Source organism: Cupressus sempervirens, chromosome 3 (genome assembly GCF_028749045.1).
Source record: "Cupressus sempervirens isolate cs-2001-9-10 chromosome 3, ASM2874904v1, whole genome shotgun sequence".
NCBI lineage: Eukaryota > Viridiplantae > Streptophyta > Pinopsida > Cupressales > Cupressaceae > Cupressus > Cupressus sempervirens.
In genome coordinates this window covers 410,223,162-410,241,493 of record NC_143120.1, presented here as the reverse complement: position 1 = coordinate 410,241,493, position 18,332 = coordinate 410,223,162, and the positions used below count along the sequence as shown (strand labels likewise).

The following is an 18,332-nucleotide window of genomic DNA, read 5'->3' as shown; positions in this document are numbered from 1 at the left end:
ATCAATTAGGTCAATATTGATTTCTATATGTTATAACAACTTCTTGTCTAATATAAGAATTCTACTCCATGGATATTTTTTTGGTCTCTTGTATGCCTTGGGTTGCTTACAACAGATGGATTTCAGCATGTTTACTCCAGGAGAACATTCCTCATCTATGCTTTGCCTTAATGTAATGCTTCGTACCTTACATGTCTGACCTGCATTTATGTGTATTGCTTCATGCTTTACGTGTTTGACATGCCTTTATTTACTGTTTCATGCCTTACATGTCTGATGTGTATTTAAATGTTTCATTGTTATGATTCATGCGTTGTATGTATGATTCGTATTTTAACTGTATTCTTGTTTATGATTCTTGCCTTAGATGTATGATTCATTGATTTAAGTGTATTCATGTTTATGAACCATCAGTCACATGTATATTTGCCTCATGCATATGATTTGTGCTTTAAGTGTATTCACTTTTATGATTCATGCCTCATGTTTATGATTCATGTTTGAAGTGTTCACATGTATGATTCATGCCCTACGTGAGTTCTTGCATACACTTCTTCATGCATGCGTCTTGTGTACTTGTGTCTCTTACATGTCTTAGAGGGATGCTTTGTGCCTTAAGTGTATATTCATGCTTTACATATATTTCTGTTTGTGCTTCAACATGTACTTGCATACCATACATGTTTAACCAGGATGCTTCATCCCTTGAGTGTATACTCCATCTTTACATCTATTTATGTCTATGCTTCATGTGTATTTATGGATATGCTTCACATCTTCTTCAAATTTATATGTTTGCTCCATGTATCATTTTTTCAGCATCAAGTAAAAATGGGATGTATGTTTCAGATTATCAAGACCCTTCTTTCTGCAATCATGATTTTCTCAGTCCCTAAATAACATTGGTAAGACTTGTAAAACAACATAGGGATTGTTCAATATGATAATGCCATGGAAATATATAAGGATAGGAAGGAAGGTGCGAGAATTCAAATACAAAAACATTGTGAAGTGATAGTATGAGACCTTTTGACGAGTATAGTAAGTTGCCTACAAAGTGTTATAAAACATGAAACAAAATATGTTAAGAATAATAGCCATACAATCATGACAAACAATAAGCAAGACTCTTAAGTCATTGGAACCATGTAAGGAGCGCTCAATAATAGATACCATCCTCTAAGGGGCACCCATGACATTCAAAGAAATATTTAAAGGAATATTTTCTTGGTTAGGTGTAACACTAACTGTAATTTGTTGCAATTGTGATTCCAGGGAAAACTAGGATAGGGACATTATAACTGCTCTCTGGTGACAGAAATACATTAAGTTATAACAGAAAAAGAAGTATGAAGGTCATAACCTTCGAAAACTAAATCAAATACAATAGGAGACAATGATAATAACAATCGGATCATACTTAATAATTTATAATATTGGAGCAAGAAAGAAAAAAATCCTTTAGCATGGTTTCCTCAATATTTGTCTTATAACTGGCATTGATGATCATCAAGTTACAAATGCTGTTTTTGGAGATGCTATCCAATTCCTGTACAATGCTATCTGATGAAATTGTCCGAATGTATTAAGTGCATGGTGGACAGAAACATGAGAAAATAACTAATTTATGCTTCCAATTGAGTGAAGTAGGTCAGTAGGTTTGAAAACACATGGCCGAGTTATACCAGCAAATAAATGTGAAAAATGAAGTAGATCTGCAGGCCCTTTCCTCTCAGATATATAGATTTCAATCTGCAGGTCATGTGCCTCTGACAACAAGAGGATGGTTGCCAATGTGTCTCAAAGTTGAGTCTATGCAAATAACAGGTCAATCTTGATTCTTAAAATATATTCATCTTGAAATTGTTGGGGCATGCGTGATGATAATTTAATTTCTTTCCGATCGAAGTAATTGATGGGGACACCACACACATCTCACTGTTGATATGAAAATAATTGCACAAGGAAGAGTATTTAATTGCTGAAACAATTGTATCTTTATTTGTTAGTACATTAAGCTACATTCATTGTACATTCACAGACTGATACCTGAGAACTTTTGTATGTCAACTTGCAAGTTGTTTGATACCATGATCTATGAAGAGGCAAAACAAGATGATAAGTTGTGAAATTGGTTCCTAGTGCTTGAAAAAGGTAAAGACTAAAAATTCTGAAGGATCTCTGAAAAACATGGGATATGTGATTATCAAATTTCAATATCAGAACTTTCTTGGAGGGTTCATTATTCATGGTTTATGTTATTTTTAGAAGCCATTATGTCTCAAAACACTCTTAAGCATATGCATGTGGTAGACAATGTGCAAGAGCAGTCTCTTTATCACTTCCTGTTTGCTTCAAATGTTATTGAAGGAGAAGAGAGGCTACCAGGAGCTTATATTATGCATAGGAGTGAAAACAGAAAAGAACAGTTGCCGGTGGAGTCATATAGTGCCTACTTTATTGAGAGCATACACAAATTTTGTGCAGAAGATCCTATTCTCAGCATTGCTTTGGTTTGAGCATAAAAAATAACTGAATGGTTAAGAAGTTTGAAATTCTGTCTCAAAGTGATGGTGACTTGTGCTTATGTAATAATGATGAAAGGGTAAGAAGACACTAACAGGTTTTGATTTATCATCCACACTATTTTAAGCTGTAGCCTGTGGCAACCTTTTATGTGCTGTAAAAGTCAGCTTCATCAAATAAGTTTGCCAGTTAGATTACTTATAAGCAAGTGAGGATTTATTAGGGATGCTTAATAAGCAAAATTATAGGAGAATTTCGATCTTATTTTGGGTTTGAAGTTGTGACCACTGCTTTAGAAGATAAGTTTTTAGAGGAGACTCCTCTGTCATGTATGTGGTTCTTGCTTTCATGTCTGCAAGCTCTGGAAGGGGATGCATGCAATCCCCTGGGGTTTATCAGGTACTTAGTGGAGAACCTGTGGTGCCTCTCATAAGGCTTTTCAATCACATGCACTGGCAAGAATTTGATTCTGAGTCATTGTATTCTTCCTTAGGCAAGAGTATGTTCACTTGAAAACATGGAGCTTGATGGGCACATTTTATCCAAGAGTAAATTCTAAGATAGTTTTCCATACTACCAAAGTTTTATTGTTCATGCTCTGCCATAATTGAATCCTCTTCTATCTAATTACTATGAGAAAAGATGGGCTATGTCTCTCTTTAATTGCCAAAAACAAAATAGCACGGTCACTATTCTATGCATTTAAATTTCTTTAACAAACTTTCTGGCAGTTTAGAATTTTTAATTTTTTCAAAGCTGTTTAATTTTTACACATCATTTCCATTTGCATTAGCTGGACTGTAATATAAGACATTGTTTTGCAAAGCATATTTTATCTATCTGTTAGAACACAAAGGTTCTAAATTTGTTTTATGTTGGAACTTTCTTGTTTAATGGATACAGGGTCTTTACAGAGGCTCTGTAGATAATGAGATGCGTCTTGGCACATGTTCACGGAGTGATGACATTGTGGAACCGATGATTAAGCCACAGTGGTTTGTCAACTGCAGTGACATGGGTAGGGAAGCCTGTGAAGCTGTGGAAGATGGTAGGCTTGAGATCATTCCGAAACAGTATGAAGCTGAATGGTTCAGGTTTCTTTTACTATCATGTTCATTTAAGCCTTTAGTTTAATGCAAAACCTTGTTTTTTCAAGATCCTTGTTTCGATTGTGCTCATTTGTCAACGGTGTATGTCATGCAGATGGTTAAGGAACATACGAGATTGGTGTATATCCAGACAACTCTGGTGGGGCCATCGTGTACCAGCATGGTATGTCAGTTTGGAGGATGATGCATACAAAGAGTTTGGATTCTACAATGATCATTGGGTAGTGGGAAGAAATGAACAAGAAGCTGCAGCTGAAGCAAATGCAAAATTCCCTGGGAAACATTATCATATAGAACAAGACCCGGATGTGCTTGACACATGGTTCTCTTCTGGGCTCTTCCCTTTTTCAGTGATGGGTTGGCCTGAAGACACTGCTGATATGGGGACATTTTATCCTACATCGCTGCTTGAAACTGGACATGATATTCTTTTCTTCTGGGTAGCTCGTATGGTAATACTAGGAATGAAGATTACAGGATGTGTTCCCTTTAAACAGGTTAGTTCAAATGGGATTTTCTTTTTTCTCCTGGACTAGGGAGGGAGTCGCAACAAATAATGATGTTTCTGTACTTGTTTTTTGAAGTATGGATCATTGGGCATCCTCATGCCATTTTTAATTAATGGACTAGTTTAAAGGGTTGACTCCACCATGAAGATGTAGAGTACCGATGGGTCCAAGACTATGAAAAGATGATTCAGCCATTGGATGTTGTTTGCCAATACAACGCCTGGGAAAAGACATCTCCTAGGGGAAGGAGAACAAGCACAAAAACAATATATTCCTCTTTGGATCAATCTCTCTCAATAAAAAATAAACATCAACAAACTCATGCCTCATGTCCTCTTGGCCATTTTCACCCTAATGCACCTTGACATCCTACATTCTCCTCTGAGGAGGCATCGAACAAAAACATTTTTTGGTTTGCCCCTTTGACCTTTACTTGCTTGGTTGAAGCCATTATTGCTTCGACCACGGCATGCTTCCAGACTCCGAAGGGATTAACTCGTATGCTTGCAAAATATTAGCGGAGGAAATGGAAAAACCTTAAACAGTTTTTGGGAATTTTATTGTTTTTAAAGTTGACTTTAGTCAGCAGTTTTTTGACAAAAATATTGATGGATATCATGAGTTTTTTATCCCTTATTACTGCGTGAATGATTCAAAATATCAGTGGCGATTATATCGCCTTGCTATTTAGCTCATGGCATCATGCGAGATTAGTGGTATATCGCCGCTATTTTCAACTACATTCTATCCAATGTACTTTTTTTTCCTATCCACAATGCGTTGCTTGAAATTTTTTTCTTTCCTGTCTTCCTGTTGTTTGACACAAAATTTGATAGGTTATGCATGTAATGATATATTTTGCAGAAACCTGATTGGAATAATTGTGTTTGATGGTTATCAGTTGGCTAAAGTTGGTCTATTTTTCCTTTTGTCATAACTTTTGTCTATGGGGTCAAATTTGGGCAAACACGATATCACCAGATTGATAGTTCCGAGCACTTTCTAATGGTGCAGGTTTCATTTTAAGATTTTACATTTAGGTTTCTGATATTCTCAATCAAAGTTAGATCTTCTGTTTCTATATCCAAGCTCATATCTTTTTTCGCCTGTATCGCTGATATTTGTAATCTTGCCATTATAGAAAGGTGATTCATAGCCCTCTTTAGATCCATATATGAAATTTTTTCCAACATCTGCCTAGGGATTTTTCGTTCAGATTTTTTTGTTTTCAGTTTTGGGTCAATTACTTGAGACATTTTGGCACTGGAAAATGATATGTTAGTAGGGAAAGACTTTATTTGATCTGAGTTGCATGCACTAAGGTTTTACCGATTGATGATGGAATTTGGCTGGTCTATACATGTCAATCCGAGAGCATAAGCTTGCGAAAGGCGTCCGAGCAATATGCTATCAAGGGATGGTAGTTGTGAGATGAGGGTTTATGAATGCATTTACAACACATGAAATTGAATCTATGAAAAACCAAGTAAATCCCAGCGATGGGAACTGTCACTTCTTGGTGACAGGAATTTCTGAAACATATATAAACATTAATCTATAGAATATTAAAAACAATAATAGATAACAATAACATTACTAGTTATATAAATAATACATTCAGATCTAAAATAACTAATATGAGAAATCAATAAACAGATAAAAATGTAAACATCTAATTTATCAAATAGACTAATTACGAAATTGAGTGCTTAACTAACATATTAAAAAAACACACTAAACAAAAATACTAATTATGAAATTGAATGCTTAACTAACATATTAAAAAAACACACGAAACAAAAATACTATTGTGCTTCGCCAAAGAGCAGGCCCGAACTCCTTAGTTTGCACGATGCATAGAGAAACAAGATCTACGCTGCTGTGACCATCCGACAACTGATGTTTTATTTACTTTAAATAATGCAGCCTCAAACTGCGTACAACAATTTCTTCCTGTTGAAAACAATATATTCAAATCTGCCTCTCCAATATGCTACGCTGCTTTTATATGAAAAGCTTATAACAGGTTTAAAACCATTTTGATAATATGTACAATAAGCAATATGTGGCAATAGAACAGAAATCTGTTGTATGCCAAAAGTAGGTAACTTATTGTTATCAAAATAACATTGTTTTCACCCGTAAATCTGGAACCATGGTTTGAAATGGCTAATATATAACAAAATCTGAATATAGGAAAGAGGTGACCAATGAGTGCCTTGTCCATGTGAGCTATGAAACTTAATCATTTCTCAGTCACATTATCAACAGCAACAGAAAATGAATTATGTTTGGATGTTAATTTCTGTCCTCCCACATATTACTCGACTTGATATCATTTTAACCACCGTACAAATATTATATGTGGAGATTCGGCCATTAAGGCATGTGGTTGGCTTGATAATATTGCCTACAATACGAAAATAGAATAGTTGGTGGAGAGGGAGTTACAGAGTCCTGTAAAAGCATATCAGCCTCATGTATTATGTGAGAGATCATTCTATCATAACATCTACCAAGAAATTGTGTAATTTGGTGGCACACAAGAAGAAGGTTCCATATTGCATCATATCCTCCACTAGTATTCAATGCCCTTTCCTCATATTTACGTAGGGTGCAGCAAATGCATCTTATTTCAAAGTTGATGGAGTTTTATATTGATGAAAGAGCTACATGATACATAGCGGGCGACAGGAAGAACAATAGCATATTATCAACTTGTTAGATAAATACAATTTCATCTATTTATTCACATATTTTATCTACTAACTATATTAAATATTACTTATAAATATTAGATCATATGCAACATAGAAGGAGAAAATGGAACATTAAAATGAATATGAAGGGTAAAATATGGCATAATCTGGGACATAAATTTTTCTTATTATTGGCAACAGGTAATGATGAGTTTGGGCTAAATGGCATCTTGACACGTCTCTAGTGGCTGGATTTTTCACCTTGTTTATGTGGACTCATATCTGAACTGATCACACAAGGGTGTAGATCAGCACGGGTATTATCATAAACCGTGCTGTGGGATTGATTTGTTATAGTGTGGATCTTGACAGTGTATGCTACATCATACATTGATTGTCCCTGTTCACTTTGGACTAAACTCTGCTAGATGCATGGAGACCTCCATATTTCTCCATTCCTAGAGAACCTTGTAGCAGATGCAGATTACGTACTCTTTGATGATACTTTAGAGGAGCTTGAGTATACCATAGGTATTGCATATTTTGATGAACAGATAGCTGTGTTCATGCCCCTATTCGTACTGAAATCTCATTTACTATTCTTTTTCTTGATCAGCGGGGCCTCGGCACATGTGCGGCCCACATTGATTCCATGCATCATGACATTCATCTCCCAGACATAGCTACTTGAGATTTGTATCTTGCAAACATATCACCTTTGTATGTAGAGTCATAGATTGTATATTTGGCAGATTATCTTGAGGATATTCATTGCATGTTTTTGCTAATAGCCACATCATTTCTATTAGCCCATCACCTCCGTTTCTTCCAAATATTGCTACTTGGGATTCATATCTTGCAGGCATATCATGCTTGTTTGTAGAGTCTCAACTCACAGATATGGAGGTTCGTCTTGAGGACATTTATCTCCTCTTTGCTGACAGCCTCATTAGTGTTATCATCTTAATTGCCCGTGGAGCTTTTCCTAGACCATTTTTGGAAATCCTAGACTGTCACCTTCTACATTCATTGGACATGCACCTGATTGGTTTGTGGCGTCATCATCTTTTATGGACATAGCAATACTTAAGCAATTTCCAGAGAAACACTATCTGGATTTGGATTTTTTATTCTTCCAATTTATGGGAATGGTTTCTCCAATCTCTACTGACTTTTTTTTCTTGCTAAGAAGAGAAACTTTGTTTAGTGACGTTGGATCTTGATCTGTCTTTAGACTTTCATCATTGGCACATGTATTGTACTACTGTGGTCGAAGCAGTCCTTGCGGGGTCATATTGAGTCCTTGTTTTATCCTTCTTTCACTAATCTATTTTTTGTTTTATCTCCTTTTGGGGAGGAATTTTTTCCACATACTTATCTCCTTTTCTCTGGTTGTGAGATATTGCATTCATTGCACATGGGTACCTCATTAGGCTTGGTAGTCGGGACCTATTCGTGCATTCATGCATTCTTCTTTGCATTCACCATTAAGCTTTCAGTTTACCCCTTAGTTAATCTTAAGCGGGGTGTTAAAGTATTTAGAATATTCAAATTTCACTTAATTAATTATCTAATTATATCCTTTTATCACTCTATCGCAGTCAAGGCAAACTTTGGAGTCCTTTTGAACTTATTAGATTGAGTTATATTTTGCACATGTTTCATTCATTATGATGTGGACACTTGCCAAGCTCTCTTTTGACCTTGTCCTAGGGTTTTCATCTAGGGTTTCTTCATTATGCCTTAACAAGCATTTATTGTAATCTATCCAATTGCATTACAGGTTAATCCAAACATTGGATTTCTCTTTGGATCGCTCTCTCTAAAGGTTGTGTAGCATTAATCGTGACCTTTTGTCTTCAGATGTGATAGGCATTTTGGTTGCAGATGATTTCAGGGAACCATGGGGTTAGCTATCAACTCCAACACACAATAGTAGTTTCATTTCTTCTACCTACAGTTCTTTGACCTCAAGTGTTAGGGGAGTACCTATCAAGCATTCTCAGATTCTATATCAGTACTCCAACAATGATTACTGATTCTATATCAGTCATTCTCTATCAGTATCCCCATTTGATACCTGACAGACTGTAGACACATGATTACTTTTTCTTTCTGTCAGTTTCAATCTTCATTGGTTTCCATTACTCTGCATGTACATCTTGTACTTCTTTTAGGGATGCCATTTGAATACTCCTTGTTTTTGGGTTGCCATTTTATACAACAACAATTGAAACTAATTGAAAAATTGTACTTGTTTTTGGGATCTATGCCCCCAGCTTTGCTTGGTTAGGTCAAGATTTGACACTTTTATCTTGAGTGACTGACTCAGTGCATGTTAGTTTGGAGATTTACTCTTCACTCCTGGGCAGTAACCCAGCTAGGGCTTCATAGTAGCACTTGGGCTATAAAGAGGAGCCAACTGTCCAAGTGTGTGGAAAGTTTTTTCTCTTGGTTCACACTTATCTTCTTATATATTTTTGCAGAGTTCTAGTTTTTTTTTCTCTTCCAATGTTTTGTGTTTCTACACCACCACTCGGTATGTAGCTGTATTTTTGGATTGGGAGTTTCTTTGTGATCTTAAGATCTATCGGAAATGTAGCAATGTAATGGCTGCCAGAAGCATTTTTAAATGTTTGTATCTTTTTCAGCACTTATATAAGTGATTATTTATCGATAATCCCAAGCACCAGTTTTCATGCTTTTATCCCACTTGTTAGGCATCCAGACCATAGTAACGAGAATCACAGCGATTCACACGATTCGGCGATTTGATTCAAGCCAAACATTTTTGTGAATCGGTGAATCAAACCAGTGATAAAGGGTTAATGAAATAAGTTACGAAATTTCAAGGGTTTTTTAAATTTGCTTATTTGTGGCCGATTCACGATTCGATTTGGCCTTACCGATTCTGATCCGATTCTGATTATCGTTACTTTGGTCCAGACTGACAACTTGAGTAGGATGAAACAAACAATGAGTCTCAATGATTGTATATATGTGATTCTTGAGTTATATAATTGCACATTCTCATTGTTTCGATTTGTATGTACACATTTCTATTTATTTCTTAAATAATTCTTTACATCTGATACAGGTATATTTGCATCCCATGGTACGTGATGCTCATGGCCGTAAAATGTCCAAGTCACTAGGCAATGTTATTGATCCTTTGGAAGTTATAAATGGTATAACACTAGAGGGCCTTCATAAAAGGCTGGAGCAAGGAAATCTTGATCGTAATGAACTTGAGGTTGCAAAAGCAGGGCAAGTAAAAGACTTCCCAAATGGTATAACAGAGTGTGGGGCAGATGCTCTTCGTTTTGCTCTTGTTGCCTATACTGCTCAGGTATTAATCTTAATCTTAAGTTTTGGTAAACAATAACATTATAATTTGAGTGTTTTAACTTGTTCTGCATGCTTTAACTTGAATGTACAGTCAGATAAGATAAATTTGGATATCCAAAGGGTGGTTGGGTATCGACATTGGTGCAATAAGCTATGGAATGCTATACGCTTTGCAATGCTTAATCTGGGAAAAGATTTTGTGCCTTCTAAGGAATTGAATATTGGATCTTTGCCATTTGGCTGCAAGTGGGTACTCACAGCTCTAAATAAAGCCATCTCAAAGACTGTTACAGCCATGGAGGCATATGAGTTTTCTGATGCAACAAGTGCAGTTTATTCTTGGTGGCAATACCAGTTGTGTGATGTTTTCATTGAGATAATAAAGCCTGTCATGTCAGCAGATGACAATTCAACATCTGCTGAAATAAAACAGGCAACCAGGGATACATTATGGCTATGCTTGGATACTGGATTGCGGTTACTACATCCATTCATGCCCTTTGTTACTGAAGAGTTGTGGCAGCGACTTCCTCAAAGGCCAGGTGATGCTTCAAGAAAAGAGTCAATCATGATTTCTGATTATCCTGCAGTAGTGGAGGTCTGTAATGTAAAGGCTTTTGTTGTATTAATGGTTTATTTGCTTTCCTTTACCTGCTTGACTATGCTTTTTTATTATAGACACCTATGGTGTGATTAACTATTGTCTATGTTGATCATTGTCTTGATATCTATTCTGGTGTATAGTTTGACTGAAACTTATAGTCATTTTCGTACACTGCAGGAATGGACAAATGATGATATTGAGTCAGAAATGGCTCTTATTGAATTCACAGTAAGGTCAATAAGGTCGCTTCGTATGACCTATCTATTACAACCAAAGCAAAGGTAGCGCTTGAAATTCAATACCTAACACTAAATTTATTTATTACATGATTATGTTACTATAAGTACAGACGTTATTAAAGAAGATCCTCTCTTAACCAAAAAATGCATTTCCAGGCCAGAGGCTTTTCTTCTATGCAAAACTGATGATGTGGCTGTAGTACTGGAAAGATGTGCTGCAGAGATCTGCACGCTTGCAACTGTAGCATCAGTGAAGGTAGTGATAGTAGTTTGCCAAATTTTGTAATCTTACTCTGGTATAAGAATTCCCTGACCAATACAATTTTTATGTAGGTATCTCATCGTCAACATTTGAAATTTTTTTTCTTATGAGTCAGGGTCAGTTGTGAACTTTTTAATACTATATCATTATTAGAATGTTGAAGCATATCTAGAAATGCTGGGATGGTAGATAATACTATTGAATTATTTGAAAATCTTTAATGTGTTGATCAAATTGCTTGTTTTGTTCCATTACAACATGGAGAATCAAATACTCAATCTTTCAGAATGAAACATCAAATTCAATTCTCTCTTGATATAAGGTCATCTGTCATGCTAAGCTTGCAAAATAAGATTATGAAGTGACTTAAAGGTTCCATTAACTATGGAAACTTGCTCAATGAAATGATGTGATTTGCAGGTAATCACTTAGGGGTCTTATACTGTTCATTCAATGGATAACTGCTTGCACTTCTACAGATTTGACTTCACAGTGTACAATGAAAAGATAGTTTTGATCTTCAACTTTTCTTGTTCAACTAAAATTTAAATGTACTTCTACTTCTACTTCTAACTATGAATGCAAGGGATCATGGATGACTTAGGACTCTATTAGATGCAGCTTAATCAACAAGTCTAGCCTAGCGCAAGCTTCTAAAGAACACTCAAATAGTCTTAAATAGAATTTCCCTCTCCATCACCATCACCTGGATGTAAAATAACGAGTGAATATCAATTGAAGTTAATTGCTTTCAATCATCGACTAACCTCACAAGGCACACTTACAATCAGCAAGAGGCTAGTGGCCCAGATTTGCTCAAGTTAAGCAAGCTGACATCCACAATTACTTTCATTCAACTAAACTACTTCAACATGAAAATAAATCTACTCCAAGTGAAAGATTGAAAACCATGCAACACTTCAAAGCAATATTAAATAATCCACTATGAAAACCATTAATGAATTATCAAATACTTTGATAAGCATCATAGTAACAATTTGATCAAGTCCTTCCTTAGCCAGCATACCCTAATCTCCTAAAGTATTAGCTCTTTAGCCTCTAACTCCACTATTAGTGTTTAACTCTTTACAAATGAGAAGGCCTTGGCCTCTTATGGACACTCAATCACACAAAAGGCCAATGCAATTGAAGATCAAGGGCCAAGATTTAACCCTAGAAATTGTAATTAGGGTTGCCAAATTCACATCTAATTACATGAGCACACCACATCGTGGGCCAATAAGAAAATTACAATGATTTTCTAGTCAATGAGAAAATGACACTTGGCATAATGTGATTGATTGTGCTTGAATTGGAGTTTTCCTTAGTTGCCAATTCAGGATACGAATCCGACTTGAGCATGTGAATCAGTTCCGTGGATTCGTGAAAAAAAAATTCCTATCATGATTCATAAGAATTCGTGTATATACATACATGCATACATGTATTATATATACAAAAAAAAAGAGAAATATATAATGAGAGTAAAATAGAGAGAAAATTTGAGGTGAAATATATTTGGATGTTGAATATAAGGGTCATTTTAGGGTTAGAAGGCAAAAAAAATATTAAAAAAAGTCATATTAAATAAGTTGGACCCACTTAAAAGCTTGGCCTCCCTGTTGATCCTCAAGGATTTGTACAGATTTGCATTGGATCCTTGAGGATTCCTACTGGATTTGTGCTGATTTGGGCATGATCCTTGTTTTACATAGTGGATTCCTCCGGATTCGCGAGCCTGCGAATCCAGATGATTCCATTATGTAAAGTAAGGATCCTGCCCAGATTGGCCGGAACCAAGACAACTCAGTGCCACCTCATCATCCTTATCCTATAGCTCCATTTAAGAAGATGAGTTTTGAATCTTGGCTTGTAGAATGTGGCTATTAAAACTGCAAATATTTCTTTGTTGATTGTTATAAAGTAACTCAACGTTTCTAACTTTGATTAACTCTTCCAGAACTATTAATTTCTTGAGGATGAATGTGATGGCCCATGTTCTCAAATGCCTCATCTTGCGAGTGTTCTCTATCCTTTGAGATTTTTCTCATGGCTTAACTTGAATTTGCATCTTGAAATTGTATCTCGATCTAATTTGAACTCTGTTGTATTTGAAGATGTCTTCATGTGATTGAACCTGTCTTGATCTGGAACCTGAATTGCACTTTGATGATGTATCTTCCTCTGATTTGGATGTCTTGAAACTTGAAGCACTCCTACTGTAGCTTGATCTCGTTCTAAGTCTTGGACTTGAGCTTCCATCTTCCACCTCCCAAGCCCTACATCTTTGACCTTGCAAAACAACGAAGGAAAGGAATCAAGTTTGTTGAATGATGAAATCTGGACTTTTCATAAGACTACATTGCACTAGTACCAAAACAAAGGGGGCTCAGATCATGGATTGATTCAAGTTTCAAAGCAACTATCTTCCTCCTGCAAATCTTGAAATGATGTTATGTGAGAGTCTGGAAATTTTGTGAAAAGGAACTACATATCGAGCCAGAATAGTTAATCCTAGATCGCCTCAAATTGCAGGCTGGATTCCTTCATTTCTTGCAAGTCTTGAAATGTTAAAATCTGAGAATAAGTAAGTCTTTTTGTTGAAACAAGTTACAGATTCAACTCAATTTAATCCTTCCCATCAAACCTTGAAATGAAATTGTTTATATTCACCCATATTAGTATGTCTTTTAGTTCAAACAAGTTACAGATTCAACTCTCTTTAATCCTTCCCATCAAACCTTGAAATGAAATTGTTTATATTCACCCATATTTCAGTTTCCCTGAGATTTCAACCTCCCTCCCTTGATTATCAGCCAATTCAGATTTCAACTTGCTGGAAATTAAGGGTGAATTTACTGTACTGGAAAGTACATCATTGTTAGTCCTGGGATAACTTGCTGTCATTATAAGTAGTAATTGCTGTTAGAAAGTAATGTCCACTAGGATAGCTGAGAGTGGGGAGTGATGAATCAGTAATCAGATCAATACAACTTTTATCAACCTTAAATATGTGATCAATATCAATAGTAACCATAAGATGATACACATACACAATAACTCTAGATATGTTAACTAGGGAACCCTTTGATCAAAGGGAAAACCTTGGTAGGGATGGTACCCACAAATGATGTACTAATATATAAGTTCCCTGTCATAGGATGGACTCTGTTAGTAGCCAATGAAATACATTTAGTACATATTAGTCCCAGTCATGAGACTTTGAATCCTTGTTAAGAAATTCCAACCTTGTTAGGAGTTGTAGAAGGCAGATGAACCCATTGCCCAAATAGGTTCAGTGGCAAGACCATTGAACTCGCTGTCCAACTTGCCTTTATGTTATTCCTTTTAGAATAATAAAAATGCAACTGATCTCAACAACTTAAATTCTTGCTCTATCTTCTTACAGTGCCTCTACCGCACCAAAACACTTCTCATATCTCAATACTAGATTTGCAAACTTGCATCACAATGATCCCTTTGATTGCTTACTCGCATTTACCAATATACTTCGCAAATCCAATACAATACATTTACAACCAAGGAAACAATCCTTCTTTTATACCAAGTCCTCAAAATAATTCATTGAGTTGGCCTTGAGGCTTTCTCAATTACAATTATAATAGCACCTGAATAAGATAATACAATTCATTACATTTTTTCACAATTACAAAATACTGTTGGCTCACAATCTTCACAACTTCTCATACATGTGACTTCAGACTTTGTGCACTCGTTGATGCCATCATCAGGCTATCTTCTATCTCTTTGTAACTACACTTAACCAGATTCCTTGTTAGGAGATATAATCCAATTACCAGAAACCACTTTGTAGGAACTCTACCTACAAACTGTCTTCTGTAAATCACAAATAACTACTACTAGTTTTTCACTTACTGCATGTGCACTTGACCATTGAATTAGGACACAGTGTAGAACATGTCCCTAACTGCACTTGACCTCATCTTTAATACTCGATCCGTAAAACCTCAATCTTTGTTTGCTATTCTACTAATATATGTTGATATCAATGACAAACATAGTCATGAATGCAACTCATAGTCATGCTGTCAATCTCTCCAATGCTCCAACAATGCTAGGATACTCCCCATAGGAATATCATTAGCATTCATGCTAACAATCTCCCCCTTTGGCATTGATGATAAGATAGATGAAAAACATCTAAGTTCCAAGAATACCAAACATATTGTTCTGTTGCTGCTATTATCATCTTTCCAAATAATCTTCTTCAATCAAATCTAAAACTTTGAGGAACAATTGTTGCTCCCCCATTGATAAACTTCTCCCTCATTCTATATACTCATTTGTCATGTATGCTGCACTTACTTCTCCCCACTTTCCTCCAATCATAGTAGATGTTTTTTCATGCACTCTATCTCCTCCATTGACATCAATGACAAAGACATCATTATGTCAATCAGCTACTCAAATGTCTTCAACCAAGTCAAGTTTCCAAAGACAATGTTCAATACTAGCTATCAAGAGTCCTTCATGAATCTGCTCAATCATATATACTCCCCCATAGAGGAAGCATACGCATTCAATCCAGATAAACAATAGTACTTTGTACCACTGGATTAATGCAATCTCTGCATCTTCGATTTTAAAATAGGCAGGGGCATAACCCCAATCATACCTCACAAATAGGCAAAGGCTTTGTTAAAATATATGCAATCTTCTCCTTCATGTTAACCTTCTCTAATATGATCTCTTTCTCTGCAACTTACTCTCTCAGAACATGATACTTAATTTATGCGTGTTTTGTTTTAGAATGTAATACAAGATTCTTAGACATACTCACTGTACATGTGTTATCACAATGTATGATAACAGGTTCTAAAAACTCTACCCCAATGTCCTTCATCATATGTTTCATCCACATGATCTGATTGCAATTGTTTGCTGTTGCTACATTCTCTGCTTTTGATTGTACTTGGTGAAATACAATCTTGTTTCTTGGTTAGCTAAGAAACCGGTCTTCCTCCAAGGAAAAATGCTCCACCACTTGTACTCTTTCTAAAATCCATACTCCCTATCTAGTTTGCATCAATATATGCACATAGAGTAGAGTCATTCGATTTATCATACCATAACCCAAAATCAGGTATACCCTTCAAATATTGGAATATTCTTTTTATTGCTGCATAATGTGACTCTTTAGGATCAACTTGAAATCTTGCTACTATTCCAATTGCATTGGCTATATCTGAATCTTCAATCTTGTATTTGTACTTCTTCTGCTCAACTGTAGGTGTCTCATCTTTTCTAGATAACTTGTGACCAGTTACCATAGGTGTACCAATAGGCTTACCACTTTCCAAGCCAAATCTCTTCAACAAGTCTTTCAAATACTTAGTGTGTGATAGGAAAATTCCATCACTGTTCTGTACAATTTGTAGACCCAAGAAATATTTCATCTCACTAATCATACTCATCTCAAATTCATTTTTCATTTCATCTCAAATATAAGTTACTCTCTGCAATACCTTTAGGAAATCCCAATTTTGCCAAATACTTATCCAACCTTGCATAGCAAGTTCTAGGTGCTTGCTTTAATCCATACAATGTTTTTTTCAATTTGCATACCATATCTCCTTCTTCTATCAAAGGAAGTCCTTTAGGTTGCTTATTGTAGACTTCTTCTTGAAGTTCTCCATCTAAAAATGTTGACTTCACATCCATCTAATGCACTTTGAACTTCTTATTTGTTGCATAAGCCAATAACATCCTTACTGCTTCAATTCTTGTAATACGTTCAAATGTCTCTTCATAGTGTATACCTTCTTGTTGTGAATATCCTTTGCATACCAATCTATCTTTGTTTCTCACAACCTCTCCTTATTCATTCATTTTGTTCTTGAAAATCCACTTAGCTACTATAGCATTTTTGTCCTTTGGTCTAGGGACCAATTCCCATGTCTCATTCTTCACAATCTGATCTAGTTCTTCCTTCATTAGTTGAATTCAATAATCGTATTTGCATTCTTCATCTGCACTCTTTGGTTCAACTTGAGAAATCAAACATAATTCTTATTTACAATGTCTCTTGTCATAACTCCTTTGTCTTTGCTTTCAATAATTCGATCAATAGGGTGGTTCTTTGTCAAATTCTTGTTTTGTGTTGGTTTCATTGGCTCAATTCGTACTTCTGCTCTTGGTTCCTCTCTTTGTTCCACAATTTGAATCTCATTTTGCAAATCATTGTTAGTCTCATAAAATAAGTCAACATTCTCATGATTAGACTTAGGATTAACTTCTTCATCTAAATCATAATCATCAACAATAGCTACTAGAGCTATCTCTTCTATTATTTCCTCTTTCTCAACCAATCCATGTTCATCATCTTCATCATCACTATCATTCAATAATCTTTCCATACTTGCTTTAAATTCTTCATCATCATCAAAACACAAACCTTCATCTTGCTTCTCATCTTCCTCTTTCCAACTTCATAATTAACTCTATCAAACTTAGGACTTGACCAAGCTTTGATACTGATTGTTAGAAAGTAAAGTCCACCAAGATAATTGAGGGGGAGGGGGGGGGGGGGGTTGTGAATCAGTTATCAGATCAATACAACTTTTATCAACCTTATTAAACCTTAAACATGTGATCAAGATCAACAGTAACCATAAGAAGATACACATACAATAACACCAGATATGTTAACTAGGAAACCCTTTGATTAGAGGGAAAACCTCGATGGGGATGGTCCTCACAAATGATGTACTAATATATAAGTTCCTTGCAAGAGTATGGACTCTATTAGGAGCCAATGAAATACATTCAATACATATCAGTTCTTGTTAGGAGACTTTGAATTCCTATTAGGAGTTGTAGAATGCAGATGGACCCATTGTTCAAATAGCTTTAGGGGCAAGACTACCGAACTCACTGTCCAACTTGCCTTTGTATTATTCCTTTCAGAATAATAGAAATGCAACTGATCTCAGCAACTCAAATTCTTGCTCAATCTTCTTACGGTGCCGCTACCGCACCAAAACACTTCTCAGAT

At 35.7% G+C, this 18,332-nt stretch overlaps 1 protein-coding gene across 1 annotated transcript in view; it reads left to right on the top strand.

The window, feature by feature from the left end:
- Positions 1–18,332, top strand: part of TWN2 (valyl-tRNA synthetase / valine-tRNA ligase (VALRS)) — a 98,301-nt gene that overhangs the window by 70,164 nt on the left and 9,805 nt on the right. The window contains exons 14-19 of the mRNA XM_089820086.1: positions 3,430–3,620; positions 3,730–4,132; positions 9,941–10,192; positions 10,283–10,789; positions 10,973–11,076; positions 11,191–11,290. Of these exons, the coding sequence (XP_089676212.1) occupies positions 3,430–3,620; positions 3,730–4,132; positions 9,941–10,192; positions 10,283–10,789; positions 10,973–11,076; positions 11,191–11,290 (1,557 nt within the window). The remainder of the gene's footprint in view (positions 1–3,429; positions 3,621–3,729; positions 4,133–9,940; positions 10,193–10,282; positions 10,790–10,972; positions 11,077–11,190; positions 11,291–18,332) is intronic.